Below are 26,282 nucleotides of genomic sequence, written 5' to 3'. Positions count from 1 at the left end.
TCATTGGCAGTCACGTCTGTTCAATTACTGTGTGACGAGAGAAACCATTTGTGGGGAGACATCCTTGAAAAGCAATTAGTGAGGAAAGGAGAATGTGCTGTGCGAATGCCTGAGGAGCGGGGAAGAAGAGAGGATTAGGTTTTCCTGTTTCCATAAGGTAAGTTGACAGGAGATTTAGAGAAAAACGTAAAGATCTCTTTGAGGAGCAACTTAAGGAAAAGCCAGGTCTTAAGGCCAGACTGCATTCGTTGTAGCCCACAGTGGGCCGTAAGCGCTGAGGCGGGTAGAAACAGGACTCAGGAGAAGGTTTTTATTTTTTGCTACATTGCCTTAGTCATGGCATTCCTCTCTTTTGGGGCACCATTTATTTCACTTCAAAACATGTTATAGTTTAAATTGAAACAGATAGTCCAGTTTACAGCAGGTGGGCTCACTTTCTAGATGGCATTTTTCTGTTGCTTAAACTTTTGTATTAGCTCCTCTTTCCAGAATCTTGATGGCCCATAGTGAATACAGGACTATCAAGGAGGATTTGAACTGCCTGTAAACACCTACAGAGAAGACTTTCAGCTCTTTGCCTTAATCACTAGATGTGTTCTCGTCAAATACAACTTCATATACAGCTGGTACATACTTCAGACTATGGGAAACTGAGAATTCAAACATATGGGCAAGCTAGATGCCCACCATAGAGCAATTAGGACTCAAGAGCCAATGACAGCTCATGATAATTTTTTGAAATATCTATGTTAGTATGGCTGATGGAGGAACATATGGGAGTTTTATAGAATTTCTAATCAGGACAGGCAGATACTGGAATATAATGTGATTTAATTTATATGTTATCCTATTTTTGATATGAAGAACAGCAAAGTAGGAAAGCCACATAGTGAAGTGTAACTAAAGAGTAGGTTCAACATGGCACTTTATTTTAAAATTTCCATGTTTGCTCAAGCTTACCTGATCCACTGACTTTCTACTGGTTCTTCATAGAAAATGAGGCATGAACCATACTGTGTTTTCTACTATCACAGAACAGGGAACAGGATACAGGACAGTGCCTCTACACCCACTGCTTTGACTCTCCTGTATTTACTAGACACTCAGGAACAGGATGCTGACCTTCAGTTTTGAATTCTTAAATATTTTGTAGACTTTAGTACGAGTATTACTTATGCATAAATAAATAATCAGTTTGGATTTCTGCATCATGTTTGGCAATGTTTTTTGTTTTTTTGTGAAAAAGTAGGAGGATTTGTTACTCTGAAGCTATCTGAAAATGCTGTAGAGAAATGAATTTCTCTAGTGCTTTTTCTCCAAGACTGTTTTACTCCAGCAATTAAGCATGTAGTATGTAAGTGTATACAGAAATAATAAAAAAGGAAAAACAGTATGATTGTGTCACAAAGAAGTAATGTATTAATTTATTTTTTTTTCTCAATTTAGGTGCCTTGCAAGATCTTGGCCATTCTCCTCCACTTTTTCTTCCTAAGTGCTTTCGCATGGATGCTGGTGGAAGGGTTTCATCTTTACAGTATGGTGATCAAAGTATTTGGATCAGAAGAGAGCAAACACTTATATTATTATGGAATTGGATGGGGTAAGCATTTAGTAGCTGCTTGCTTTAAGTTTCTTCACTGTAAGAGAAGATTATATTCAGAAGCATATGCAAAATTGTTGTCTTGTGATCATAGTTTGCCTTGCTGAGACTAGGTCTGTTGGATACAAAAATGCATAATTTTTCGGACTGTAATTAGACTTTAAATCATATAGTTCCCAAACCTAATTGCACTGCAGTGAATTCCATGACCTCACTAAGACGAATCAGATCCTTAATTATGAAATCAGTAGCAGGAGTGTGAGAGGGAGGTCTCACTGCACCGGTATGTTCTTTTTTGGTTCTAACTCACAAGAGTGGCTTATTCTAGTTGTATTCTGCAATCCGTACACAAAAAATCGGTGCAGTAGCAAAGGAGTATCACAAGACTTTGTTAGCTAATGTTCTGTTGTTTGAAATCCTTAGGTTAAAAACGCTGCATGGAACCTCAATACTATTATTAAAAAAGTAGTCCTATACACATGAATCTCACAGATAACAATTCACATCTTTTTAAACATGGTAACGAAAGCACAATCTGTGTGTGCATGTTGAGGACTTGAGACTGAATATTTTGTTCCAGACTCTTCACAGCAGATGAAAGCCAGCTTGCTTTCACTGTCCTGGAAATATGGCAATGATGCTTGACAAACCTCCACCTTTAGAAGAAAAAGGAAACCTTATACACTGAGACAAAATGAGAGATGTAAAAAGATAGCCAAGGAATATCTATGTAATTACAGATAATTGCAAAATATGTTAAAACATGCATTATCTTTCTAGCCACAAATTCATTTGGAAGCTAAATGAAAACCAATTATATCAATATTACAGACCTACTGCAGTCATAATTGGAATATTTAACACCTATCGGCACCATGCAGATCTGGGTGATAGTAGTGCTGTTCATTTACGTGCATATATGTATATATATTTCAACAGCTGCCTACATGTCCGTGTTTTGATATGGCCTTTTTATTCTGTACGTCATTCTGCTTTCATTTAAAGTCTCCTTCTTAGGAGTTCTGTCTAAGGGCCATTTGATACGGTCTTCCGGTGAACATGAGATCTGCTAGATTGAGGGGACAAACTGCAGTTTTGCTAGTTATTTTTCTTTGCCCTCATTGTTTCTCTGTGACAGGTTCAAGAGTATCACATACAAGTGTCCTTATCCTGGTTGTTTTAAATACTTTTTTTTCTCTTAAGAACTGGCCAGTTTGCATGCCAACAGTATGCACTTCAAGCTTTTGGTTGCTAAAAATGTTTGAAAGCTGTTTTGCTGAGTTTTCAGTAGAGTTGTATAAAATATTTTCAACAGAACCATTTCCTTTTTTTATTTCTCCCCCAAACCACTACTCAGAACAGGCTAAGTGGAGTAATTAATCTTTTTCATGCACATAGACCAAAAAATAAGAGAACCTAGACAGGCTGAGGGTTGAAGACATTGGAGATTTTCAGATTCTGCTAGATTTGGTGCTAAATCTGGAGAAACCTGTTGATGTTAGAGAGATTTGTTGTGGATTTATTTAATTCAGAGCTCATGGAATACAAATCCAAGTGGATCAAAACAAAGAAAATGTTCTCATAAGCCCCTGAGAGCTCAATCTCCTGCAGAAATATTATGTAAAAATGCACAAGAATTTAAAAACCAATAAGAACTGGCATTTAATTCACTGGAGTATTTGCTTATAGCAGATGCTTTGATTAACTCAATTTACAATCAATCATTAATTACCTTATGAAAATAAATTAATGATTTGTATGTGCCACAGTGCACTTTTACCCTTTTTTTTCTGGCATTTTGTGGAAGGTTTATTTATTGTAAAATAGCAGTGATCTACAAAGTGATTTAGAAGACACAAGGATAAACACGGCATCTGACTGTGATATGACTTGTACTAAATGTTGCATTTTGCCTCATTTTATTGCAGTATGATTGATGCCACTCAATTAGTAGTAATTAGCAGAATGAATACATAGCCTATTGGTACATAACCCAATGGGATGTTAAATGTGATTACTGAAAAGTCTCTTCCGCGGTGTTTTGAGAAATGCTGTGCAGGATAATCCCTTAGGCCCAACAGTAGGTAGTTGTCATCAAAATAGGTGTACATAGCAAAATACAGGAGGCACCAGCAGTAGAAGTTTCTATATCAGTTGTTCTAGCAATCCTCTGCTTGGCAAGGCTTGTGTAAGAAACCTGGTGGCAAGCTCTGTTTCTTAAATTTAGCAAAGATACTGTTGGAGGCAGATAGTGGAAGACATCATCCATATAACTATAATATATTTCTCTACATAAACCTTTGAAAAGCCCTTTTTCAACAAATATTTTAATTTTGGAAAGCATGTTCCAATTATTATTCCTACAATGACTTGGAAGAAAATACATTTTCTGAAATCCAGTAATCTGCCATGTTGCTGGGAAAGTAGTTTGTATTGCTTTATGTTTTCCATATAGCTCGCAGTATTTACATTTAAATTAAATATTGAATTTCCTTAATCATATCTGACATCATGTCATTGCTGCAAGCTTGCCTAAACATCCCTGAAGTAATTTAACCAGGCTACGGCATTCCAAAGTGTTTATCTCTTGATCAGTATCAGGGCAACCTTAATTCAGTCAACAGCATCACAACTCACTGTCTGGTATGTAACGCTAATGCTCGTTCAGTTGGTAACAGATGTTGCTGAATAATGATGTTTTTAGAGAGAAAATCCACATCGCAGTGTTCACTACTTAAATGCTTAAAAGGACGCCCAGGTTTCTCAGTTCCCAGCTTTCTCTTTTGTTAGCATATTGGCACTGAATATGAATAGAAATGTCTAATTAGAGATCAAGCATCAATGCTGCCTTCAGCAGCAGTGTGTGCTTATGTTCCATGGGGTAGAGTTTGGGTTGTTCCTTCATAAACTTGATGAAAGTACAATAGAGAAAAGTTACATCTATTCCTTATAATTCTCACATCTAAACAGAAGTCTTGGAAGGCTGGGGAAAGAGGCTAGAAAGGTTTCATCCTAAAAGTATTTTGTTTGGCTCTTAAAATGAGGGTAAGTTTGCATGGAATTAAACTGTCAAAAGGAAGTCGAGCATGCTTGTGCCATCTTGAGACCATAAGAGAGATACATTTCCCAGTATCTAATAAAATGGCTGGTTTTTTACACTTTGATTTAGCTAATTATTATTCTGACCAAAGATGGTTGAAAGAAGTTGAAGACAATGATGTCTCATCTCATGTTAGTCAAAACAGATAGTCCATTTCTTCATTTTTTGCTTTTAATTGAAGTGTGAATGCATTTAACTTTTGCAAACTCATAGTTCCTGGAATGCTGACAAACCCCAGTCCTGAAGTTAAAGCCCCAGACCCATCATTCTTCTTTAAGCAGCAACATTGGGCTAGGTACATGTGTAAGAGTGAGCAAAGTCTATATTAATGACAAATTGAGACTTGAGGCAATGAAAAGAGATAGGGGCAAGGAACTCTACACTGAGTATCACTGCTCTCGTAACATCTATTGAGATTTCTGAGAGATATTGTTCCTGTAAAATGAATTCAACAGTAATCAGCGAGACAGGATACCAAATGTGCAGAGCTGATTGAAGTTCCTGTGTATTATCTTTAGTCCCAAGGGTGCTAAAATTACATCGAAGACTGCAGTTGTCAGGGATTCAAAAGAAGAGCAATTTGAGGAAGGTGATAATATCCTACCTTTAAAGCTACTTCGAGATGGATTGAGGGGAAAAAATACTTTGTTGCCTTGGCGATTCAGCATAACACACCCAGACTATTGTAGCAAAACTTTTCCCACTCACTCTGCAGAGTTTGCTGTGGCACTTTGGCCTCAACACGTTTTCCTGTTTCAGAGAATTTCCTTTCCTATTTGGAGACTGCCTTAGAATGAAGATTTGCTTCTGAGCTGTCAGAAGACGTAAATTTCTTTATTTGCTGCTGCTTGATGTAGCCACATACTTCTGCATAAATACGATGTAATGCAGCAACAGCAGCAGAAAATAATGGAAAATTAACTTCTAGAAAACAAATGCGAGAATATACTTTTCCCTGTGAAACAAAGCAGATGTTTCAGTGTTGGAAGGAAATATACTTTCATTTGTGTTCAGTGCTTCACCTGTCTCAATAAATGACATATTTAGCCTTTTAGAATTAATGTCCTAAAATTGCTTCAAATTGTCTGCCACAGAGTTTCTATAGCCTGTCTGTTTTTTTGCTATGTATAGAAGACACAGAAGCTTTCAAAGTACAACATACAGATTTACAGGCATTTTCCATTTTATTTATCATTAGTGCCTCACAAACATAAAGCAAATGGATTAGACGTGAAGTAGAATGCTGAGGAAGAGGACCTAGCTGACATTCATTTTAGGCTTTACCCTAGCAACTGTGTTTGGGCTGAATTCAGGGAGAATTTTGTCTGGGCAAGGACTGTGTTATCTGACTTCCTGTGCCAGGTATTAAGATTTTATGCCTGCTCTGCAGGGTCAAATTTGATGCTCTGTTTGGGAGGTAGCTTTAAATTAGCTGGCTAGGGGACCCAGGGGACTCGAGCTGGAGCAGCACACAGCTCTGTGTGGGTTGATTTACCCCATTTGAATGTGGCACGGTATTGCTCTAGGACCACAGAGACACAGACAACTCCAGTGCCATAGATCAGCTGCCAGAAAGGCGTGCTAGAACATTTTCATCTGATACTGTGCTCTGGAAAGCACAGTCCATTGCATCATAAATTTAGCCATTTGGAGTAGGGTTGGTGAGCGTATTTGTAGCATCTGCTAACTGCAAAAGCATTCAGATACAGTAAAAAGCCATAACCATAATTCTTTCAGGGATGATAACCAGTGCCAGCACAACATTAACATTACCTATTATGGGTGTAGACTAAACTTCACAGCTCTTATGTAATTATTACTGACAAAAGATTAAGCAAACACACTTACTTTTGTGTATAATATATAATCCACATGAATTCTTCAGTCCAGATCAAATCTTATGATCCCCTTAGGCTAAATATTTTTTTTTCAACCTTCATGGAATTTATTGGATGGTTGTTTCTTAAAGGAAAAATACTCCCATTTCACTGGAACAAAACCTTGATTCTGCCTCCATTGCTATTATCCATTTAATATCTTGTTAATGCAAAGAAAAGGCAAACACTGCACTATAGTCTGCAGACCATTTTATTCTCACTGACTCAACAGCTCTTTTTATGCAGATGATTGCTCTATGTTTCATCTGCGTAAGTTTTATTATCTTCCAAAGGAACTCTGTATTTAATTTTCTTCTTCACTGCCATTTAAAATTGATGAAGAGCTGTGCTAAATCCTTTGAATATCCAGCATTTGACTTGGAAAAAAAGGCAGACTAGATGTATGAAGGAAAGTCAGTTGGGCACAGGTATTTTTGCTTCTGTGACAAAGTCCCTGCCCTGGGAGGACAAGTTGCATCAGAAGACAAACAGTGCCAGTCAAAAATGTCTACTCAGCAACTGAAGACATGTTTGGAAATGTGTAGACGTACCTGTGGAATCTTTAGTCTGGGTAGCTCACACACCCATGGCAGACCAAGCTTCAGCACATAGGCTTATGTCTGTGCTTAACTTCTTTTTTTTTAAATATAATTATTCTTGAATTTGTTCAGATGTGTGTAGGATTTTCCTTTCTTAAATAGACAAATGAGATAGTAAACTAAAATCTTTCCTTTGCTTAGGCCTTACACAAATACTACTTCTAAGGGGTTATTCCTCATTTGGACAAGCATGGGAGAGCAGAATGAAGTTAATGTGATATTAAACTCCATCCTGCAGAATGGATTTCAAAGTCTAAGACCTAAACAATGCCTGTAGATGCTGCTTCTTAACTACTGAGTATCTTTCTTATTTATAAATACAAGGTGCTTCTAGCCACAATCATTAAAGAACGAAAATACTTCCTCCAAAAAAAATAGTTCTGCAAGAACAGGAAAACGTTACAGAATTTTGTGAGGTTAATATTGGTAAGATTAAGCAGAAATTGCTTGTCATAGAATTTTGTAAAAGCTTCATGCAGAAAACCTGAAGAAGTCAAAAGAAAATTGAACTTTCAGCTATCATGTCTAATACTCTGTCTGGGACCTGATTATTAAATTCTGTAAGATGATAAAAGCCCAAACCTTCACATTTTGTTAAATCATACTGGAATTAGCAGATGATCATTTAATATTTCAAGGGATGAGGTTTTACTGTATTCAGAAATGTTGGCAAGAAAAACCTTGCTTCCACTCCAGCTCCTGGCCTGGAAAGCTGTGCTGAAGTGGCACAACAGGCTACGGCCGTGCTGAGGGCCAGAGGCATGCGGCTCCTCCTGACAGCAGGACCACAATTGTCAGCCCGTGTAGAATTCCTGGGTAATCCCATAAAGCACTCCTCCACATCCTGGGATGCAGCACACTGAACTGTCAAAACCCACGTGGAAACACAGTCTGCTTTAAACACAGAAAGCTCGTAGAGCTGTTACATATTTATGTTAAAAGAAGTCTTGGTTGGGCATCTGAGCGGTGTCTGAATTGGTGTGTGTCTCTTCATAAGTGTCTCTTGCTGCTGTGTGTGATGCTGTTGGTATCTAAATGTCACCATTTCTGTCCTCTCGCCTACTAGTCGTGCACCCCTGTGAGAAACTCCACTTTATTTTCTAGAGTGCTATGAATTCTTAAACAGGGTGCACTTACTTGGGGAAAAGTGGTGAAAACAAGCCAGATATTGCTCCACTGGATATCACACTTGAAAAACAAGAGAAAAGGACTATGATTCACAATGAAATTAGCACTAATTCAGTTTAACTGTTAAACCATTGCTTTATTGAAAACTCATTTTGTTTGTCTAACGTTAATTGATTAAGTCGTTTGTATTACACAGCTGCAGGAGGATGTTGAGTTAGACTTAACTCTAAAATTACCCTGAGCTGTTCTGCTGTCCATGCAATAGTTAGCTGAACTTCCAGGGTTTCCTGGAAGATGTACTTTTGTTACTCATATTGCTACTGACTTTGCCTTTTTGCAGGCTGCCCACTGGTGATTTGTGTAATTTCTGCAACATCGTCCCTCGAGAGCTATGGAGAAAGTGGCAAGTGAGTATGGAAACGTCTTCACCCCAGATGCAAGAAGGGTGAAAAATCTGATGGGCAGAAAAACTTGTAGATCTGTGAACAGGGCTGCAGTTCTGCAAGACCCTGCCAAGGAAAAGTGGGCATAGCCCAAAAAACCACGACTGTTGCATAGGCATGTTTTTAGACCTGGAAGCCTCAAGTTTGCTTTTCACTGCTGAGATGGGGCACCAAAGGTTCCTGAGATGTTTTGCCTGTTTCCCCCACTTGCTGCAGAGGTGTAAAGCCTCCTGCAGGGAGCTCCCTGCTCGCCCCAGGCACAGAGCAAGGCACGGGATGAAACATGTCTAACAAGAGGAGAACAATTTTTGGTTAAAGACATTTAATCTTTCGAAGCAAACTGCAGTTAAACATCTGAAGACCTAGAATGGAGATTGTTAAAAATTTTGAAAACTAAATTCTTTTCTAGTTTGGAAAAAGGAAAGCAAATTTATCTGAGAAAACAGCGTAGAATTCAATCCTACCATAACGTAAGCAAAAGATTTGGAGCAAGGATTATCTTTTATGTGTGGTAAACTAGTGACTCTCGTCCCTGCTGTAGGAAGGACGAGCGAAGCTGACACTGTCTCCCAGCTGCCTCCTCACCCCCAGCCAGGCAAGGCAGGGAGGGCTTCAATCTGTCTTTTGCTACAACGACAGTGCTCGCAGCACAGAAAGGAGTGCCTGTGATACCGTATACATGAAGAACAAACAGCAAATAAAACCTTTCCTTCCTCCCCATCTTTCCGCCTCCAATGCTGTTTGAAGGCGTGCTGGGGCAGATAGTTGCCGCTGCGTCTGCCAGATACAAATCGAAATGAGATCCCCTCTCAGATTCCCTGAGTGCGAGGGGAAAAGGAGCTTCTTATTGATGCTCTATCATGCCTCTTGCTTTTAAAATTCATCAGTCTTTTTGCACTCTCTTTTAGTCTGTTTTTTAATTAAGAACATTACTAATTAAATGTCCATGTGTTTCATCTAAAATAATTCTGATTTTTCTCTACAGCTGCTGGCTTTCACTAGAGAATGGAGCAATCTGGGCTTTTGTGGCACCGGCGTTGTTGGTAATTCTGGTAGGTAAACCCACGGCTGCTGCTGTTCTCTCGTTACACGTCTGTGTCAGCCACATTGCAGAACTCACTGAAGGTCTGATGTGAATCCTAGTGCCAGGCCAGTGAAACTGATTGAACAACAGAGATGAAGGGTCCAGAATGATTTTGTTCCTCCGCCGATTTTCATGGTTTACATGCTTGTGTATTGGTTTGTGCATATTAATTCTCGCACCATTCATTTCACTATTCCAAGGCAAAATGACAACCTGAAATACTGGGAGAACCCTCTCCTGAAACAGCCCTGCTGGGGCCATTAATGGCTGCGCAGAACAGAAGGATCTGGGGAATCTTAATAATTCTCAGAAAGATCCCCCAGAAGAACAAACTCTGTCGTTTGTGTTTCCTATACACCAGTCAAAGTTGAAAGGCTAAATCCACCCTGCTGGTTTTGCTTTTGCAAAAGCTTTTGCTTGGAGAGAGCTCACTTCTCGCAGTGAAGCTGAGTGCCCTCAGTGGAGACGATCACCAGCAGAGACTGCAAGCCGTCAGCAGCAAGCAGGAATGGGTTAAAACAATGGCATCAGCTGTCACCCTATGGGTGAGTTCTGGGGAAGGCAAGCTGCCTCCACACCTGCCTGCTTACAGTGATGAGGAATTCCTGCTCTTCCTCTGGTTTTGAATCCGATGTCAGGTGCAGCAGGTTGTCCGGCCGATCAAGGCAGGGCTGTTCAGGAGACTTTGCCGGGGTTCAGGTGGCTGCTGCAGACACCTCTGCCAGCTATAATGAACATCATCTTTCCAGGGGAGAGGGCAGGTTCACGGCTCCGATGCTGATACATGAATGCTCTACAGCAGTTTAATTATGCCCACACATTAAATTACAGTGAATTGTGGCTTAATCACTATGATTACTTAGGGAGTCAGGGGTGTTTGCAGGGCTTAAGTGGGAGATTATTCCTCTTCAGCACTGTTTCCAATACTTTAATTGATCAGGTTATCTACAATTTTTGCTGCAGGTCATGATGTCGGAGTGACAGTATGAACATGGAATAGGCTCACTGATTAATGAAATCAGGTTGCCTTTAAAGCTTTGCTTAGATTTCAAAGGCATGAGCCCAGATATAGACCAGTCTGTGCCTGCTGTGGTGTTTAAGGAGGCTCAGGCAAAAGAAGATCCGGACTACCTGCAAGGAGGAGCATCAAAAGGAGCCACTGACTCTACGTTGTACTTCCCTAAGAAAGCTAGGATTTCCATGGAAAGCACAAAGAAACTCCCCCAAATTTCATCACACAGAAAACCCCCACAAATCCTGCTCACAAGCCAAAGGAAGAAGGAGAGCTATCCATACAGAACCACTAGTGCTTACCGTTGCATATCTCTGTAACTATTTGGCAAGCAGACAGTGACTCCATGGCTGACCTTTTCCATCACAAGCAATTTTACACTGCAGCTCAGTGGACATCATAACGTTTGCCTGGGAGACGGTGAAATCAGCACCTCTTACAGGCAGCCCAGCCCAGCCTAGTCCAGCATCTTCTACCCAAGATACAGCCTCTGACAAAGCAGACTATATATACATATATTAAGAAAACAGTGAATATAGTTCCTATATTGATGTGACAGAAATTGTATCATGTTATCATTTTAATCAAATTATTAATGACAACACTGGAAAGTCCCTGTGCAGGAAGGGCAGAGTTTGTTTTACCTAAGTGAACGCGTATATGTGTAAACAAGAAATGTTGGCCACTGGATTAAGGCTGGTTAAACAGCTCTGGACTTTGTTCCAACAAACTTCATTTCTTGTTGGCCTGTACCTTGGACCTTCTGCATGTGAGTTTATATTCAGAGTTCTGTAGTTATTTATGATTGGAGAGCAATTAAAATAATCTAATATTCAGACGTCTCCTTCTCAGATTAACATTTGCTTTCTGGCCTTTGTTCAGCAGCGAAGGAGGAAATGAGATGTACCCAGTAAAACCATATCTTTCCCAGCTGCTGTCCAGAGATGGTATTAATCAAAACATGCCAGATAGTGAAGCGCTTACTCACCTGAGTGAGCACAGCCTTCAACAATTTGCATGCGTAGCTGCTTGCCAGTGAAAGTAAGGGTTTAACTCTCTAGCTCTCACTTATGATATATAATATTTGTGCATATCAAGTCATATTCTTGTAAGGATACAAATATTATGAGAAAGAGAAAAAATGAGCTCACAAGGTTGATCCACGTAGAGCAATTTGTTAATAGTCTAAACCCAGCTCTGCCCAAAATAGCAGCAAGCTAGCTGACAAATTATTCTCTCTGGACATTGAATATGCAGCTGAAAAATGTGTTAGTGCCTATAGGGAAATAACAAAGCTAAACACGATTTCGTGTGTGCATGTGTGCCTGTGCTCTTTAAATAACAAATTAGCCACTGGCGTGAACTAGTGTTTAGTTCTGAAAATACGGCTCAAAAAGCAGCTTTTGACTACTTCCATCCACAGCTTCTCTCTGCCAAGAAAAAAGATTATGCTGTGAAGAAAATGGGGACTGCTCTTTTCAGCTCCCACTCCCGAGAGGCTAGGCAGACGCAGTCTACTTTGGTCCTGCCACAGCCTCACAGGCAATATAGACATCACGGAGCCTTAAAACAGAATGATGTGGTGGGAGTGTGACTGGGAAAAAATACTCACACATACTTTTCTAGAGAGTAATTCAGAGAACCTCCCAGCCCCGTATGGATTCCCATACCCAAAGTGCTCTTTCCACACGGTTTGAGTCAAGGGATGTGGTGAAGGAAATAGTTCCTTGTACGTGGACATCTTTTCACTTCTACCTGGATCTTCAGGTTTAAAGATCTCTTTCCTCTACTTCCCAAACCACAACACCCAAACCTCTGTGGCATCCTCTTAATGCAGCTTTGCAAAAAATTTGTTACAATTAATTTGAAAACCAATATGATCTCAGCCAAAGTTGGCCTGGGACATGTCTTCAATGGGAAAAAAACACTTGACAAAGCACCTGAATTTTTGGAACAAGACATTAAAACTTCTGGCAGAAGGTTTTGTTTGTTATCAACCATCTGCTGCCTTGGTGTGTTTCCATAGATATGGCAGAATTAAGGAAATTCTGCGGAAAGCATCTGTGCACACGGAGCAGCAAGTATGCTGCAGACAGTGAGCAATCCATTATGGGGGGGAGATACTGGGCTGTACTGGCAAGCCCTTTCTATTGTTTTCCCTGTAAGTAGTTATTTAGTTATTTTCCTGGTGTTTTTTTACAAGTCTTTCGGATAAACAGCATTTTTATGGAGCTAAATGGTTTTCATTATTATTAACAGTTCTGTGCTACGGGGACATCAGCTTTGTAACCAGTGTCTTCAGATGGGACTTGGTGGAACTTGGGTCCCAGGCAGGGATTGGCATCACTGTCTTCACTTGGTACTTGCTTATGAATATTCAATATATAAATAAATTTCTCTCCCTTATACCTGCTGATCATACATGATTGAGTGAGTTCTAGTGCCTCATGGTATTTATTCATAGCTTTATGTACCAGTGCCAAATTAGAATCATTTCAATATATTGAACAATATCTTACTCTGCAGGTAGGCCCACTGATTGAAAATTGACAATTTGTGTCCCTTATTAGACATCATTCATTGTGGGAAGAGGTGACAGAATTGGACCCACAGCATTTAAAGGCCCTGTGACAGTAGAATTCCTCAGTCATTGAAATCAAATACATACTTAAGTGCTGTGGTGGATTAGAGCACAAAGGAACAGGCCACAGCTGCTGAGCTTCTCATTTTTTCTTATTAGCACTCAGTTATAAGCACTTCTACTATTTTAAAATTAAATTCCTTCGTTATTTTAAAATTAAATTTCTTCTTACTTAACCAACAAGAAAACATGCAACATTTTTCCAAACAAGAGGGCAGATCGTAAGAAATTAAAAATTAAGGATTAATATGAAGAAAAAATGGAAGCCAGGGATCTGTTACACCTTATATTTAATATTTATTTTCTTGTGTATTTCCTTTCCAACCCCAAAGTTTTGCTCTGATATTCAGCTCCGACTGGTGGGATATTGCAGATATTAGTATGAAGTCATGTACACCCAAGTCTAAAATAACTCAATTTAGTCTATTCCATCTGTAGTTGCTCTGGGATACCTAAAAGTGGAATCAGGCTTTCCAAAATCATTCTTCTGAATTCTAACATCGATCTAATTTAATCGACCAGCTGTGTTTGGAGATACACAATACCCAGTAGTGATTGCTGATGTGACCTAGCAAGGGGCTGCAACTGCAACCACTGGCAGCAGTTGTGTGGTAGTGATATGGCTCAAACTAACTCACACCATGAGAGAGTACCTTAAACCTCAGACTGGAAGAGTCAGTTCTAACTCCCTGTACCATTGCCTGAAACTGAAGCGGAGCCTAAAATAGTCTGTGGTTTTGGAGGAAAGCTGGTCAATGGATTTAATTAAGGCAATATGTTTTCTCCATTTTTTTTTTCTGGTTCCTCTGTGCTGCCAAGCCTTTTCTTGGCTAGGACGCAACACACACATCAGAGGGTTTTACACATGGGATTTCTGCACTCCGCTAGAGAAGAAACAAAAATCTCATGAGACTTGGAGGGAATCTAGGTGAAACCCCTGCAAAAAAAAAAACTAAGTGAGGGAAAGAATTTGTCTCACTGTATCTGGTCTGAAGATATGTTGATGAGAAAAGATATTTTGAAAGAGGTCCTTTTTGCTCATTTAAGTCTCTTCCTGATCTGACAATTTTTAGTCAGATGAAGTTGACACTAGAGTGAGCCAGAGCTCCCTGATGTCTTTGGGATCTTTCCATGGGCTCTGGTGGGCTTTGGATCAAGCCTACAATAATGGGAACTGGCAGCTCGTGCTGGTTTCGGAGAGACTTGCATGTGCCTGGGGTTGGACAAGCTGCCTTGAAAGGAGTCCTGTGAGTTAGGAAACAAACACTAATGTTATTAGCTACATTTTTTTGAAAACTAGAGGGTGGCCAGTACCTGTAAGCAAAATTCTAAGTTCCTTTGTAATTTTAAGGCAAAATAACTGCAACTGTCAGGTAACCTGGCCTTTCAGAGAAGTAAAAAATAGGAACTATATACAGTACCCTTCTCTAAATATTTATTCTCCTAGTTTGAACATTCTGAGATAGGTTAAAGCATAGTGTTTCAGCAACTAAACATTCTTCTGTTGAAATCAGTGGCAAAGTATTGACGTCAGATGCCAAGAAAATCACTGAAGGAACAATTCAGTGGCTGTATTTTGATTTCCCATTACAAGGGCAGTGGAAGTACCTCCGTGCTTTACTTACTGAAATAATAGCAAAGGAAGACATTTGTAGCTAATCTGTTTATTTAGGCTGCATGAGATTACTCAAATTTCTCACAATACCTAAAGAAAAATTTTGAAGTGGTTCAGGAAATTTAAATATAGAACTTTGGGACTTGAGTGTAATGGTTCATTGCTAAATTTACAAGTACCTTGGTTTCTATCAGCAGTGAGATCACAGTGTTTCCTTCTCATCTTTTAAACATGTTACTAATGAACCCTGGAAAGGATATAGTCACACTGACTGCACAAGAAAAGAAGCTCAAGGCCTTTTTAGATTTACACTTTAGACCATCCAAAATAATAGGAAATTAATTTCCAATTTAATTTCTTTTACATAAAGAAATTGAAATTCAGCTAGAGTTGCTGAACAGTTTTTGCTTTAGAAAACCATCTAATTTGTCTCCTTTGAGGCTATCTTGCTTGTGCTGTTCTCATGACCAGACCTTAGGGTTCATGTCCAGTTTGAGCGAGAGTTTGCAAGATTCTGAGTATTTATTTGTTGATGTTTATCATTCATAACTTTCATTGACTTTTGTAAGATGTAGGAAATTCAGAATATGAAGAACGAGGTTTCATTTTTCATTTTTTTACTTAATTGGATTTTTTTGGCATTTGAATATACATTATTTCGGCATAATCTGCATATTTTAAAAAATGCTATGGAGAAAGCAAAATCTAGGAGTGTCTAAAAAGAGTTAGAATGGAAGAAAGCATTAGGGTTAAATGCTTGTGGGGCTGGCAGGAGTGTGCTGTTGTCTGCAGTCATCAGAAAAAGGGATCATGGAGCAACTGTGCCACGATGAACTTGAACTGTCAGTGAGACATCCACAAGGAATTGTCCAAAGGGGAGACTGATATTTTGGATAAAAGACTAAAAAAGGCTGCTGAAAGATAACATGCTGGGAAAGCAGTTAAGGGTACAGAGAGTCATTTTCTATGCAATTCCTATGAAATGTTGCAGTAATGATCATTTTGCAGACATGCAGCAGAAAACTAGAGAGTCTGGAGGAAAAGGAGAAGAGAGAAAGAAGAGAAAGCATAGCTTCTTCATGTTCATAATTTCCTGCTTCAGTCAATATGCATATTTAGCATATAAGTGGGCTGCTCAAAAATGCTCATTACCACCTCAAAGAATTTGTAAAAGATATTTACAAAATATTCTTTGATGGGAATAGGGAAAAGGATCTCAAGACCATTGAATTTCACCTCTTATTCTTCTCTATAAAACTGACTGAAGAGCAAGTACACTTGTAATTGCAAAGCTGTTTGGTTCCGCAAGGTGTTCTTTGAATGGGCTAAAAAACCGTGGCAGAAATGAACCATCGAAGTTATGCTCCTACTTTACACCAGGTCATGATCTGCCCTTAGAAATCCAAAATTAAAAGAGTGGTCAGAGGATTTGAAAAATACAAAGGAACTAATTGTCATTAAATATTTTTTAATTCACCATCTTATCATCAGAATTAGAATATGTCAAACTAGAGAATGATTATGGAGTTTTAACTGAGCAACATCTCTATTTTGAAGTCTTCTCTTTTTGTTCTGCAGTTCAGGATAGTTTTGTTCTGCCCTTGGTCTTCACTAGATGTTAAATATCAGTTTTGTAACTGATGTGGAACTTTGGACAGGAAGGGGGGAAATACATCTTTCACCTTCACCTTCTCTCCTCTTTTTTTTCTTCAAACCCAAGGTCTTTGCACAGCAGGACAGTCTTTGCCACATTTCCTTTAAGTGACAAAGATTTCCTTCTTTCTTCACCTGTGACTCCAGAGCAAACTCTCTTTTGTCAGACATTTTCAGTGTTAGTCTTTTCAGGATTTCCTGCTTTTCTGGTGGGAGTTCTTTTCATTTTCTTGGTATTTCTGCTGGGCCTGACATCAAAAAGAGCAGGGCTTTTGAAGAGCAGAGCTCAGGCTTAACATATTTTCCTCATTGCTGATTTAAAATGAACTTGTGCTTAAACTGCATGCAGACTTTGGTAAGAAACAGGAATTGTACGCTGTGAAGTCTCGCAAGAAAGGTGCTTTCTGACATCTGTGCACATGCAGGCACAAAACCAAAGAGCATGCAGACACAAGCCCTTGTTCGCTGAAGTTCTTGTCTGATTTGTCAGGTGGTAGTAGATTATTAGAGTATTTCTTTGTACAGCAGGGATCCTGAGCACTTCTTTAGCTTTGAAGCAATGTAGCAGTCCAGCCTTATCCTAAACAGACAAGGACTGTTCCTGAAGGAGAGAAAGCACAAGCAAGAACTACCCACTGTGGGGAGAGGGAAATCAATTAACAAGGGCCAAACTATACCAGTCCAAAACTGGAAACCTGTTATGCCAAATAAATATAACACACAAAGTTCCAGTTTTCTGTTGTATTTGTACCGTACACTCCTAGGGCAGTTTGCACCTATGACACAGTCAGTACTTACTTTCCTGACTGAGTCTTGTTCCTTCTTCTTCAGGTCAATATTGGTATTCTTATTGCTGTCACAAGAGTTATCTCACGAATCAGTGCAGACAACTACAAGGTCCACGGAGATGCCAATGCCTTCAAGTAAGTTTTTCTCATTCAAATTATGTTGACAAGTTAATAATCTTACACTAGCAATGCTGTCTCATAGAGACGTGCATCATGGACTTCTCCCAGACACTGATATCATTCCTCTTAAAAAGCAAATAATGGTAAAGGTAGCATATCATTCCTTGAATACAGCCAGTTAACCTCTATTTTATGAAAGCTGAATGAGATGAAGTGCTTTCCTGCTTATTACAGTCTCCAGCATTTGCTGATTCATGATTTTCACTTTTATTGATGGAGAATTTCCTCTTCCTGCTATATTCAAAAATAAATCTCACAGAGCATCATTAATCTGTATCACAATATTGCAACTATTCTGCTCCTCCAGAGGGTAAACCTTGTTTCTAGCCCCAGTTCAGCATAATATTTTGACGTATGTTTGTCTTTAAGACTCTCTTTGTACTGCAAAGCACACAGACTTATACTGGATTTAAATGTGTGCTTAAATTCAAGCATGTCTTTATATCAAGGTGCCTTGAGCCTCTTGGGATGGCGGCCTCTGAGAGTGTATCGTCTTTAAAATACTGTGCTAGCAAGGCTAGAGGGGAAATGTAAGGTAGGCACATTGCTACATCTGAATACACAAGGACAAATTTTGATTTCGAAAATCTATAGGATTTCATATGGGTAGCTAAGAAGATAATTTAATATACTGGGTTTAAAGTAAGGTGCTGAATGTTCCTTTTTGTATCTCCTAAAGGTGCTTTAGTCCAAATATAAAAAGGCCACTGTATATAACTCTAGAAATATGTAACCTAGGTAGAAGAAAAATGTGATGATGGTTTGCATTTAATGTTTCTGAGTCACAGGCTATGATAAGGATTTGCTGCCGCTGCTCTGAAAGGGTATCATAAAGAATAATTTTTATGCTTGGATTACTCATGTAATTTTTAAAATGCCATTAAGTTTTAAATATTGGTGGCAGTATCTAGTTGAAGTTAGTTTAGTTATTGTATACTTGTCCAACAAGAAAAGAAAAACAGTAAATAAGTCTACACAAAAGCTATAAAATAATTACATTGTAGTGAAATTAAAAGACTGGGAATTAAAATGACGGTTTCAGGTTTGACTGAGTCCCTGTGACCTTCAGAATTATGAAGGAAATATAGAATATTAGGAAATAAATAACTGTATATTGTCAATGCCAATTTGTATGAATTATTAGAACTATGTAGACAAAGAAACATCCTCCATAAATCAAAGAGGAGCTACACAGATTGCTCTATGTACTTAGAAATTTCCTTACTTGTATTACAAAGAATTGATGCAATACACACTCTACCCTGCACACTAATATCTATTAATTTTTAGAAGAAAACTATGTGTGTGTACATAAATAAAACAGTTTATGAATGATAGGTCTAGGAGTGAGATGAAATCCATTTAATCAGAGGTATATGTTCTTAGTTCAAATATTATCAGCTGTAGATTTTGAATGGTGGAGCTCTGTACTGAAAATGTGATTTCTCCGCACACTCTGGCTAAGACATCTCCTTGTGCCAAGTAATTTTTAAAGTACAGTTTCAGGATTTGACCTAACAAAAGTGGTGGTGGTGGAGAAAAAGGATAATGAACAAAAAGAGATATCTGGAAGCATTCAATCATTAAATCATTGGTTAAACAGCAATACGTTCTGGTAGAACAACTTTCCTCATAGAACTAAATTAATTCAATAAAATAAAATTGAAGGTAAACAGAATATACCGAATAGCTCTTTTTCTGTAGATATCATTACAGAAATGGGTCCTTCGAAGAAGTTTGAAATGAGAAGGGCATGAATAGCTGTCCAAATTGGATCTTACAGAGTATTTATACCCTGGTTCAATATAGAGGTGAGGCATGATGAATTAGAGTTTCATGTGCAGAGGATGTCAGGAGAAAGTAACTGGTTTGTTGGAAAAAAGAGAAATATAAGGTCTTTGTAACACTGGATTTCATTTTCTTGTCATCAGTATTCCTGATGCAGGTGAGAAGGTTATATGTCTAGTGTGAAATCAGTCTGCCCACGGTAGCCTTTTCGAAAAAAAGAAGAGAACAAAACAAAAGAGGGTTCTGTTGTGACAACTGCACGGGAAATGTTTTTCATAGTGGAAAAACCATGCCTCCAAGCACTAAAGGATCCTGGATGTTGATTCGAGGCTGTTAACATGTGAGAGTGGATAAGCACAGCAAAATGAATCAGTGACAGAGAGCACGCAGAAATCCGGAGAATGCAATAAGCGCTGTAGTTTCTGTCAAGTCGCTGTCAGCAAGGACTACAAGGTAGTTTTTGAATCAACAAGTTGAATTGGCTTAGGGAGGAATCACCGAAGATGGCAAAACACTTTGTGTTACCTGAGCCTTAAATACAGGGCCTGTCAGGCATCCATCTTAATAGAGCAGTTCATTTGATATTAGCTACGGGGGAAACTGCGATGTTAGAAAGAATTTGTCAAACACTTCTTAGGAACAGCTGAATTAAAATGTCACAATGTGATTATGGTGAGACAAGAAAGCACTTTCTCACCACGTCGCAGTTGTTTGCTGCAGTGAAGTGGTACGTAAGGCAGAAGTGGGCTTTTTAGACCGTGGTTTTGGAAAGCCGAAGACAAAAGAAAATGAGAACTGTAGTGCAAGGAGCTGTGGAGGGGATGCCTGCTCAATCCAACACACTCGAGAGGGAAAAAAAGAGGGATTTCTGTGCTGTCTTTTTAAGCTGGAATGAAATTTAAGTGGAACGCACAAAGAGAAACAGTAAGTTGCTGTCTCCAACAATTTGGATGATAGCACTTAAACAGCAGGGTTTTGGAGTTTACGAGTGATAATGAGCTGAAAGGCAGAGCAAAGCTGGCTGGAGAACACCGCAAGCGCCGGTGGCAGAAGCAGCGCCAGCTTGCCTTTCCCTGGTAGCCCAGGCCAGGGTTTCTGTCTGCCTTTACACACCTGACCAAGAGGCCTCACGCTCGCAGCTGCTGTTGAGTTCAAACACAAACAACTGCTGTAGTCTGAAAATCGCAGCCGACAGGTTTTACAGAACAGGCTCAGCATCAGGCTTGCCTCATGCCAGGCTGTGCTGCCAAAAGAAAAGTTTAATCACGCTGCCAAGGACCGGCTCCCCTTTTCCGCTGGCAGCCCGCGTGGGAGAGCGCCTGGCCCGGCTTCGTCTCCCCTCATGTCGGAGCTCAGCAAAGCTGACACCACCTCCACCTGGGCTCCTGATCCATGGAGGAGTGGGTGCTTCTACCATGCTGCTGATCTCATCTGTTACGTGTTCATCTCACTTGCCTTCAAAGTTCTGATTTCTCCCTGGTGACTGAGGGAAGCCTGGACTGCGCAGCTCATGCTTGGATACCATCTCTGCGCACGTCTCAAGCCAGGCGTGATAACTCGTACCTCTGAGGCCATCAACCCGTAACGGAGCAAGGATTAGCTGAGGAAATTGTCAGAACAAAGATACAGTTATGAGCCATGATGATATCAGTTAGAAAGGATATTTATTGTTAGAGAACCGCTAGTACTGGAGCATATTTAGTTTCCCTAAAGATTAAGTTACTTGGCAACGCAAGTGGATATTACCAAGAAGGCTTGTTTCTCTTGGCAACAGACAGTAATAAACTGATATAATTATTTAAAGTAATTGTTCCTGATTTTCCATATGGCAACAGGTCCTCTCAAATGCTGACTCAAATGTGACTACAGAATATGCATCAGGGTGAGGCAGTGCTGCACTCTGAAGGCAGCATCCATCAAACAGTGTTTAAAAGCTAAAAGAGAAAAGGGAGTTGTGAATTTATTATTCATCTTGCCCGTTCACATTTCACCCAGAATGAAGTGCAGTACCTTATGGGCTGATTGGCCTCTTCAGGTTCAGATGTTGCTTGTCACAATGGAGATATCAGAGAGCATCTTGCTGAACATTTTATTCTAGTTTCAGAGATATGATGTGGACATGTCTTTCTGTTTGTTTGTTTAAAGTAAATAATAATAGCATCCCCAAAATAAAATATAGGATAAATTGAAGAAGCAGCATGAAAGAGTAAGTTTTTATGATACAGAAACTGCAAAATACCCAATCATTTAAGGCAAAATGAATTTAATTAATTAATTAGTATATTATCAGAGATGTTAATTTGTGCACAATAGACTCCTGGGACAGTCTGAGCGGTAAGTATTTGGTCGTTGTAGGAATTTTTGTGTGTGTGTACAAATAGTCACTTTTTTAACATCTGAAACTTTAATTCTGCAAGAGTAGTTTACTGGTAAGAGCTGAGCAAAAAATTGTTATCAGCTGTTGTTTACTACATGAATTTACTTAAGAACATGTTTTTTTGTATTGTTTTTCAAAGCATATTGAACACATGCATAGAATATGAGCTGTTTTACTTAGTTGTGATTGATTATGTTGGAACCTTTTATTAGATGATTAGCTATTGACTCCCAGCAAAATAATTTTGTGTAATAAAATGCTGCTTTCTGAGAATGTTTTGCATCTAGGGAACAGATTTTCCACCAAAATGCAGATTTAAGTGTTTTAGTTTATAGAATGCTGAATGAAATTCTTTGAAACATTTAAATGCATACCTACAACATTTGTTTGCTTTATCCATTCTTCTTGACTGGGCCCTCTTTTATGGAAATAGTTAATCATATGTTTGAGTTTAAGCATATCAGTAGTCTCTCTAAGCTTAATGCAATTAAAGCAGATTAGTTTAATAGAATTGCTCACGTGCTTGAAAAGGCACACGATTACATTTCTAAGTTATGGACCATTTGGACTCTTTTACTTGTTTCTGCTGCATGTAAAGTCTTATTCCCACCCAGTGCATTCAGTGACTCTTACTGGGACCTAAATAGCTTTCTTCTTGCTGCTCTACCCCTTTGAAGTCTCGCTGCTGTGTTTGCTTGGGAAGTTACTTCTCTGTCACAGCGAGAAGAGATATCTAATGTGACAGTGTTTTAGAAATGTGCACATTTCATTCCCCACGGGGACACCTCTTCCCTCATTAATCTATCACAGGTAGTCATTTACATGAGTTATGTGACTCCTGGATTACAAGGGTTAAAGGATAATAAAATTGTTAAGGATCTTAGTTTTGCACTAAGACTAATATTAGCTGTGATTGAGGAAGAAATGCAAAGCACATCTCTGTTGCAGGAATAGTAGTTTTAGTACAGAAACAAAAATACCACGCTCAGCCATACCACTGCACTGTCCCAGCTAGGCCACTTTTGCGTCGATTAGTCCAGAAAAGACAGTTTCATTAACTTTTCTTGAATAAATTGCCAAGTCCAACTCGTATTGAATACTTTCTCACTACTTGCTCTGAAACGGTCCAATAAGTAGGAAAAATCTCTGTCTTTTTTATAAAGTGTACACTTCAGAAGCCAGCGAACCCGAAGTGATAGCTGTCATAATCATACATGGAGAAAGCAATTATGACAAAATGTGAAATATTTCTTAGCTTTTTACCCCATTCTTTCTTTCATTTTACTCATTTCCTTCATCCCTCAAAGCTCGATCCTCACTCAGTAAAATGTTAAAACAGCCTCTTAGTTCTGTATTGAATGAAGGAAAAACATTTAACAAATTAATCACTAAAAACTGGAACAAACGGCAGTAGCTGCAGTCCATGGGAGCAAAACAGGGCTTCACAGAAAGCTCAGCAGGGCAAGCCAGTCATGTAAGCTGTTGTGTTCATTCATTCAGCATTTTTTAATATAGCATAAACCACTTTGGACGAGACTGACAGTAGTATGTAGGTTTAATGCAAATCCATTCCTTACTTTGGTTATTTGAAAAAAAAAACAAGCTGTACAGAAAAATTTTCCCTTTGACAGATACAAATACAAGAGGGTTGTCCTCCAGCAGCTCATGATGCTGCAGACATCTGTATGGTTTAACCGTATAATTGCCCATTCCAAAGCACTTTACAAAGCCATCTATTATATCCCTGCAGCACACCGAAGGCACTGTGGCAAATTGCTCATCCGTTTAATCAATGATCTGTTCCGTGCCATGACTCTGCATCAGTATTTTACATTGTTTATAAACACACCGCCTGCCTTTCAGCCCAGTCTCCTTTTGTCTCGGACACTCATTCTCCGAGTTAGTGCTGATGGCCGCGCCGCTTTTAACATCCGGCATTATTCTGCAAGATACTGTGTATCTGTGCATTTTCTTCTTGTGATTCCATTCCTGTTTCATGTCATTTGGTGCCCAAAGACTTCTCTTTCTAAGGATTATTTGCAGCTGTTCATTTTTACAGAATGTACTTGTCAATCATGGCATTTGCTTGAAGCTCTCTTGAGAGCTCTCCTGCCAAAGGCAATACCGTAATCTCCCTCCATAACTAAATTCCACTCTTTTGTGATACCATTAGAGAATTTCTTTTTCATCCCCCCCTTCCAAGAGGAGTGAGGAGCAAGTTACAATCTGCAGTCAAACTCTTCTGAAAATCTATAGGGATTCAAAATCCATAGCAGCAGAAAATCCTTTCTGTGGCTTTCTGGGTGGCAGATGATGCAGCCCAGCCCTTGGAGACACAGAGCCCCTGCTTTTGTGTGCTCTGTTGAAAAAGAGCTTTTCCCATGTGCTGAAGGAGAGCCATCAGTTAGAAACAGCAGTGTGGCAGGCCAAATCTGCTTTCAGCAATTCGTTTTCTTGACATTTTCTAATTGTGTGTAAGGAATCATGTTCATTGAACATGGCTTCAAACGGCATGAATGATGTACCTCATGGAAACTCTTGGAAGGAGGAGACTTGACTGCCAATAAAGGAAATAATTAAAATGAAAGTATTAAGCAATGACAATTAGTGAGCTGAAGTGCTACTGCCAGTGATAATGTCTTCCACCTAATTAAATTTTTGGCTCATTGAATATGACAAATACAAATGCAGTTTCAGTATCTCCTTATTAGACTCAAAGTTTTAAACTAAAAATACATGGGTTTGAATGTTGCCAATGAGAGTATTAATGAGGAAGTGATAATCTTTTAGGAGCCATAATAACAGTAATGGTAGTGCTTTCTTTACCACAGACGCTAAGAGTCACAGCACTGGAGAAAGGCTCTAGGCCAAGTTGTGATTGTTCAGGCGCATTTCAGGCACATTTTGGGAGGAGTAATAAAAGCTTAAAAGTGTGTAAAACGTATCTGCAGAGAAGAGGCTACTCTGCAAAACCACAGAAAAAGAGATAAACAGTAATAGACTTAAACTGATGAGAAAATCAAATATCTTTAAGCTTCCAGTAGTGGGAGGGGAGCTGCAAAGTAATGGAGTTGGTCACCTGGAGACCTGCTGAGCTTCTGTCTTTGAATGGCTTTCAGAAGAGGTTGCACAAATGTCTGTCTCCTTCTGAGCCAAAATCATACTTTGTGGGAATTGTTTTCCATCTGTCATTTCTCCTTAAACAGGATTTATCGCTCCAGAGCGATCAGGGCCTGTTGATTGTGGACTCCAAAGGAACAAGCAGCTCTGATGCTCGTGTGCCCATTTCTTTGTTGTATTAGGAAGGGCAGTAAGACAATATGTAAGTACAAAATACACTAGGAAAACATGATATTTAAGATGTGTTGGATTTTCTGAGCATAAAGATATAATAGTTTTCTGCAGAGAAGCTTAGGCATGTTTGTTTTCATATCTGAGTGTCAGGATGTAATGAGGTTTATTAAAACTCGGTTATTAAGGCACTATGATGAAACCTTGCTCTCAGCACAACAGAATCAGTAATGGGAGGAAAGGCTACGAGAGAAGGGGCCGTACCAAGCCACCCTTCAGCTATTTCTCCTCTTCAATGTCTAGAAACCTGTGTTGTGTTTACTGACCTATGGTTGAATCAGTTTCTTGATTCCACCCTGATAGACCTAAGAGCAGTCCCTGAGAGACGCTAAGAGCAGTCGCTGCAGGTGAAAGGTGTTCTCAGCAGGAGCTTGAGGGTGTACTACATTGAGACGGGGCCTCCTTAAGTCAAATCAGGATTTATACAGCATTTAATGAGAACAAAACTCTCTGCTGGCCCCGTGGCTAAGATTGGATCATTCCTGATGAGCCTTTTGCGGTATACAAGGTGCCAGCATACACAGGAGTCAGGTCAAAGGTGTTGTAAGCAATATAGTGTTGCGACATATGGGAACAATGCAGGTGTGGTGTTGCTCTCCCCTCCCCCAGTTGTCTGCATGTCTTCTTTACTTCAGAATTACAATAACTGAAAGTTGCAGTTTTTGAAAATCTACAGCGAATAAGAGCTTTGGAGTTCACATTCTTTTGTTTTAAAAATTCCCTAATTATTTTTAGTTTTCAATCTTTTAATATCTGATTTTAAGCCATGAAAATACTGGTAGGAAGAGGGCAGTTTTATGAGTCAGAGCATTATGCCTGGTACCAGAGTAACAATTAAATGCTGGTCGTTCATCATGAAATGGTACAATTCACTGTGAACAGCAATAACTTCAAGAGTTTGTTTGAACTGCTGCATTTACATCCTTGGTCCAATTTATAATCCCAGAACTCTATGTCAGCTTTATGCAGAATAATAAGGCAAATATTATAGTTATGGCATCGCATAAAGTAAATGCTTATTTAAACATGCACCTTGTGCAGAGCTC

General features: G+C 39.2%; 1 protein-coding gene across 2 annotated transcripts in view; it reads left to right on the top strand.

Moving 5' to 3' along the window:
- Window positions 1-26,282, top strand: part of ADGRD1 (adhesion G protein-coupled receptor D1) — a 158,514-nt gene that overhangs the window by 112,771 nt on the left and 19,461 nt on the right. For both annotated transcript variants that reach the window (XM_009932471.2, XM_075434725.1), the window contains 4 exons: window positions 1,447-1,600; window positions 8,645-8,711; window positions 9,733-9,799; window positions 17,584-17,675. In XM_009932471.2, coding sequence (XP_009930773.1) covers window positions 1,447-1,600; window positions 8,645-8,711; window positions 9,733-9,799; window positions 17,584-17,675 — 380 coding nt within the window. The remainder of the gene's footprint in view (window positions 1-1,446; window positions 1,601-8,644; window positions 8,712-9,732; window positions 9,800-17,583; window positions 17,676-26,282) is intronic.

This window comes from Opisthocomus hoazin, chromosome 13 (genome assembly GCF_030867145.1).
Source record: "Opisthocomus hoazin isolate bOpiHoa1 chromosome 13, bOpiHoa1.hap1, whole genome shotgun sequence".
Taxonomy (NCBI): Eukaryota; Metazoa; Chordata; class Aves; order Opisthocomiformes; family Opisthocomidae; genus Opisthocomus; species Opisthocomus hoazin.
Note: the sequence above shows the minus strand (reverse complement) of the source record. Positions and strands in the feature narration are given on the sequence as shown.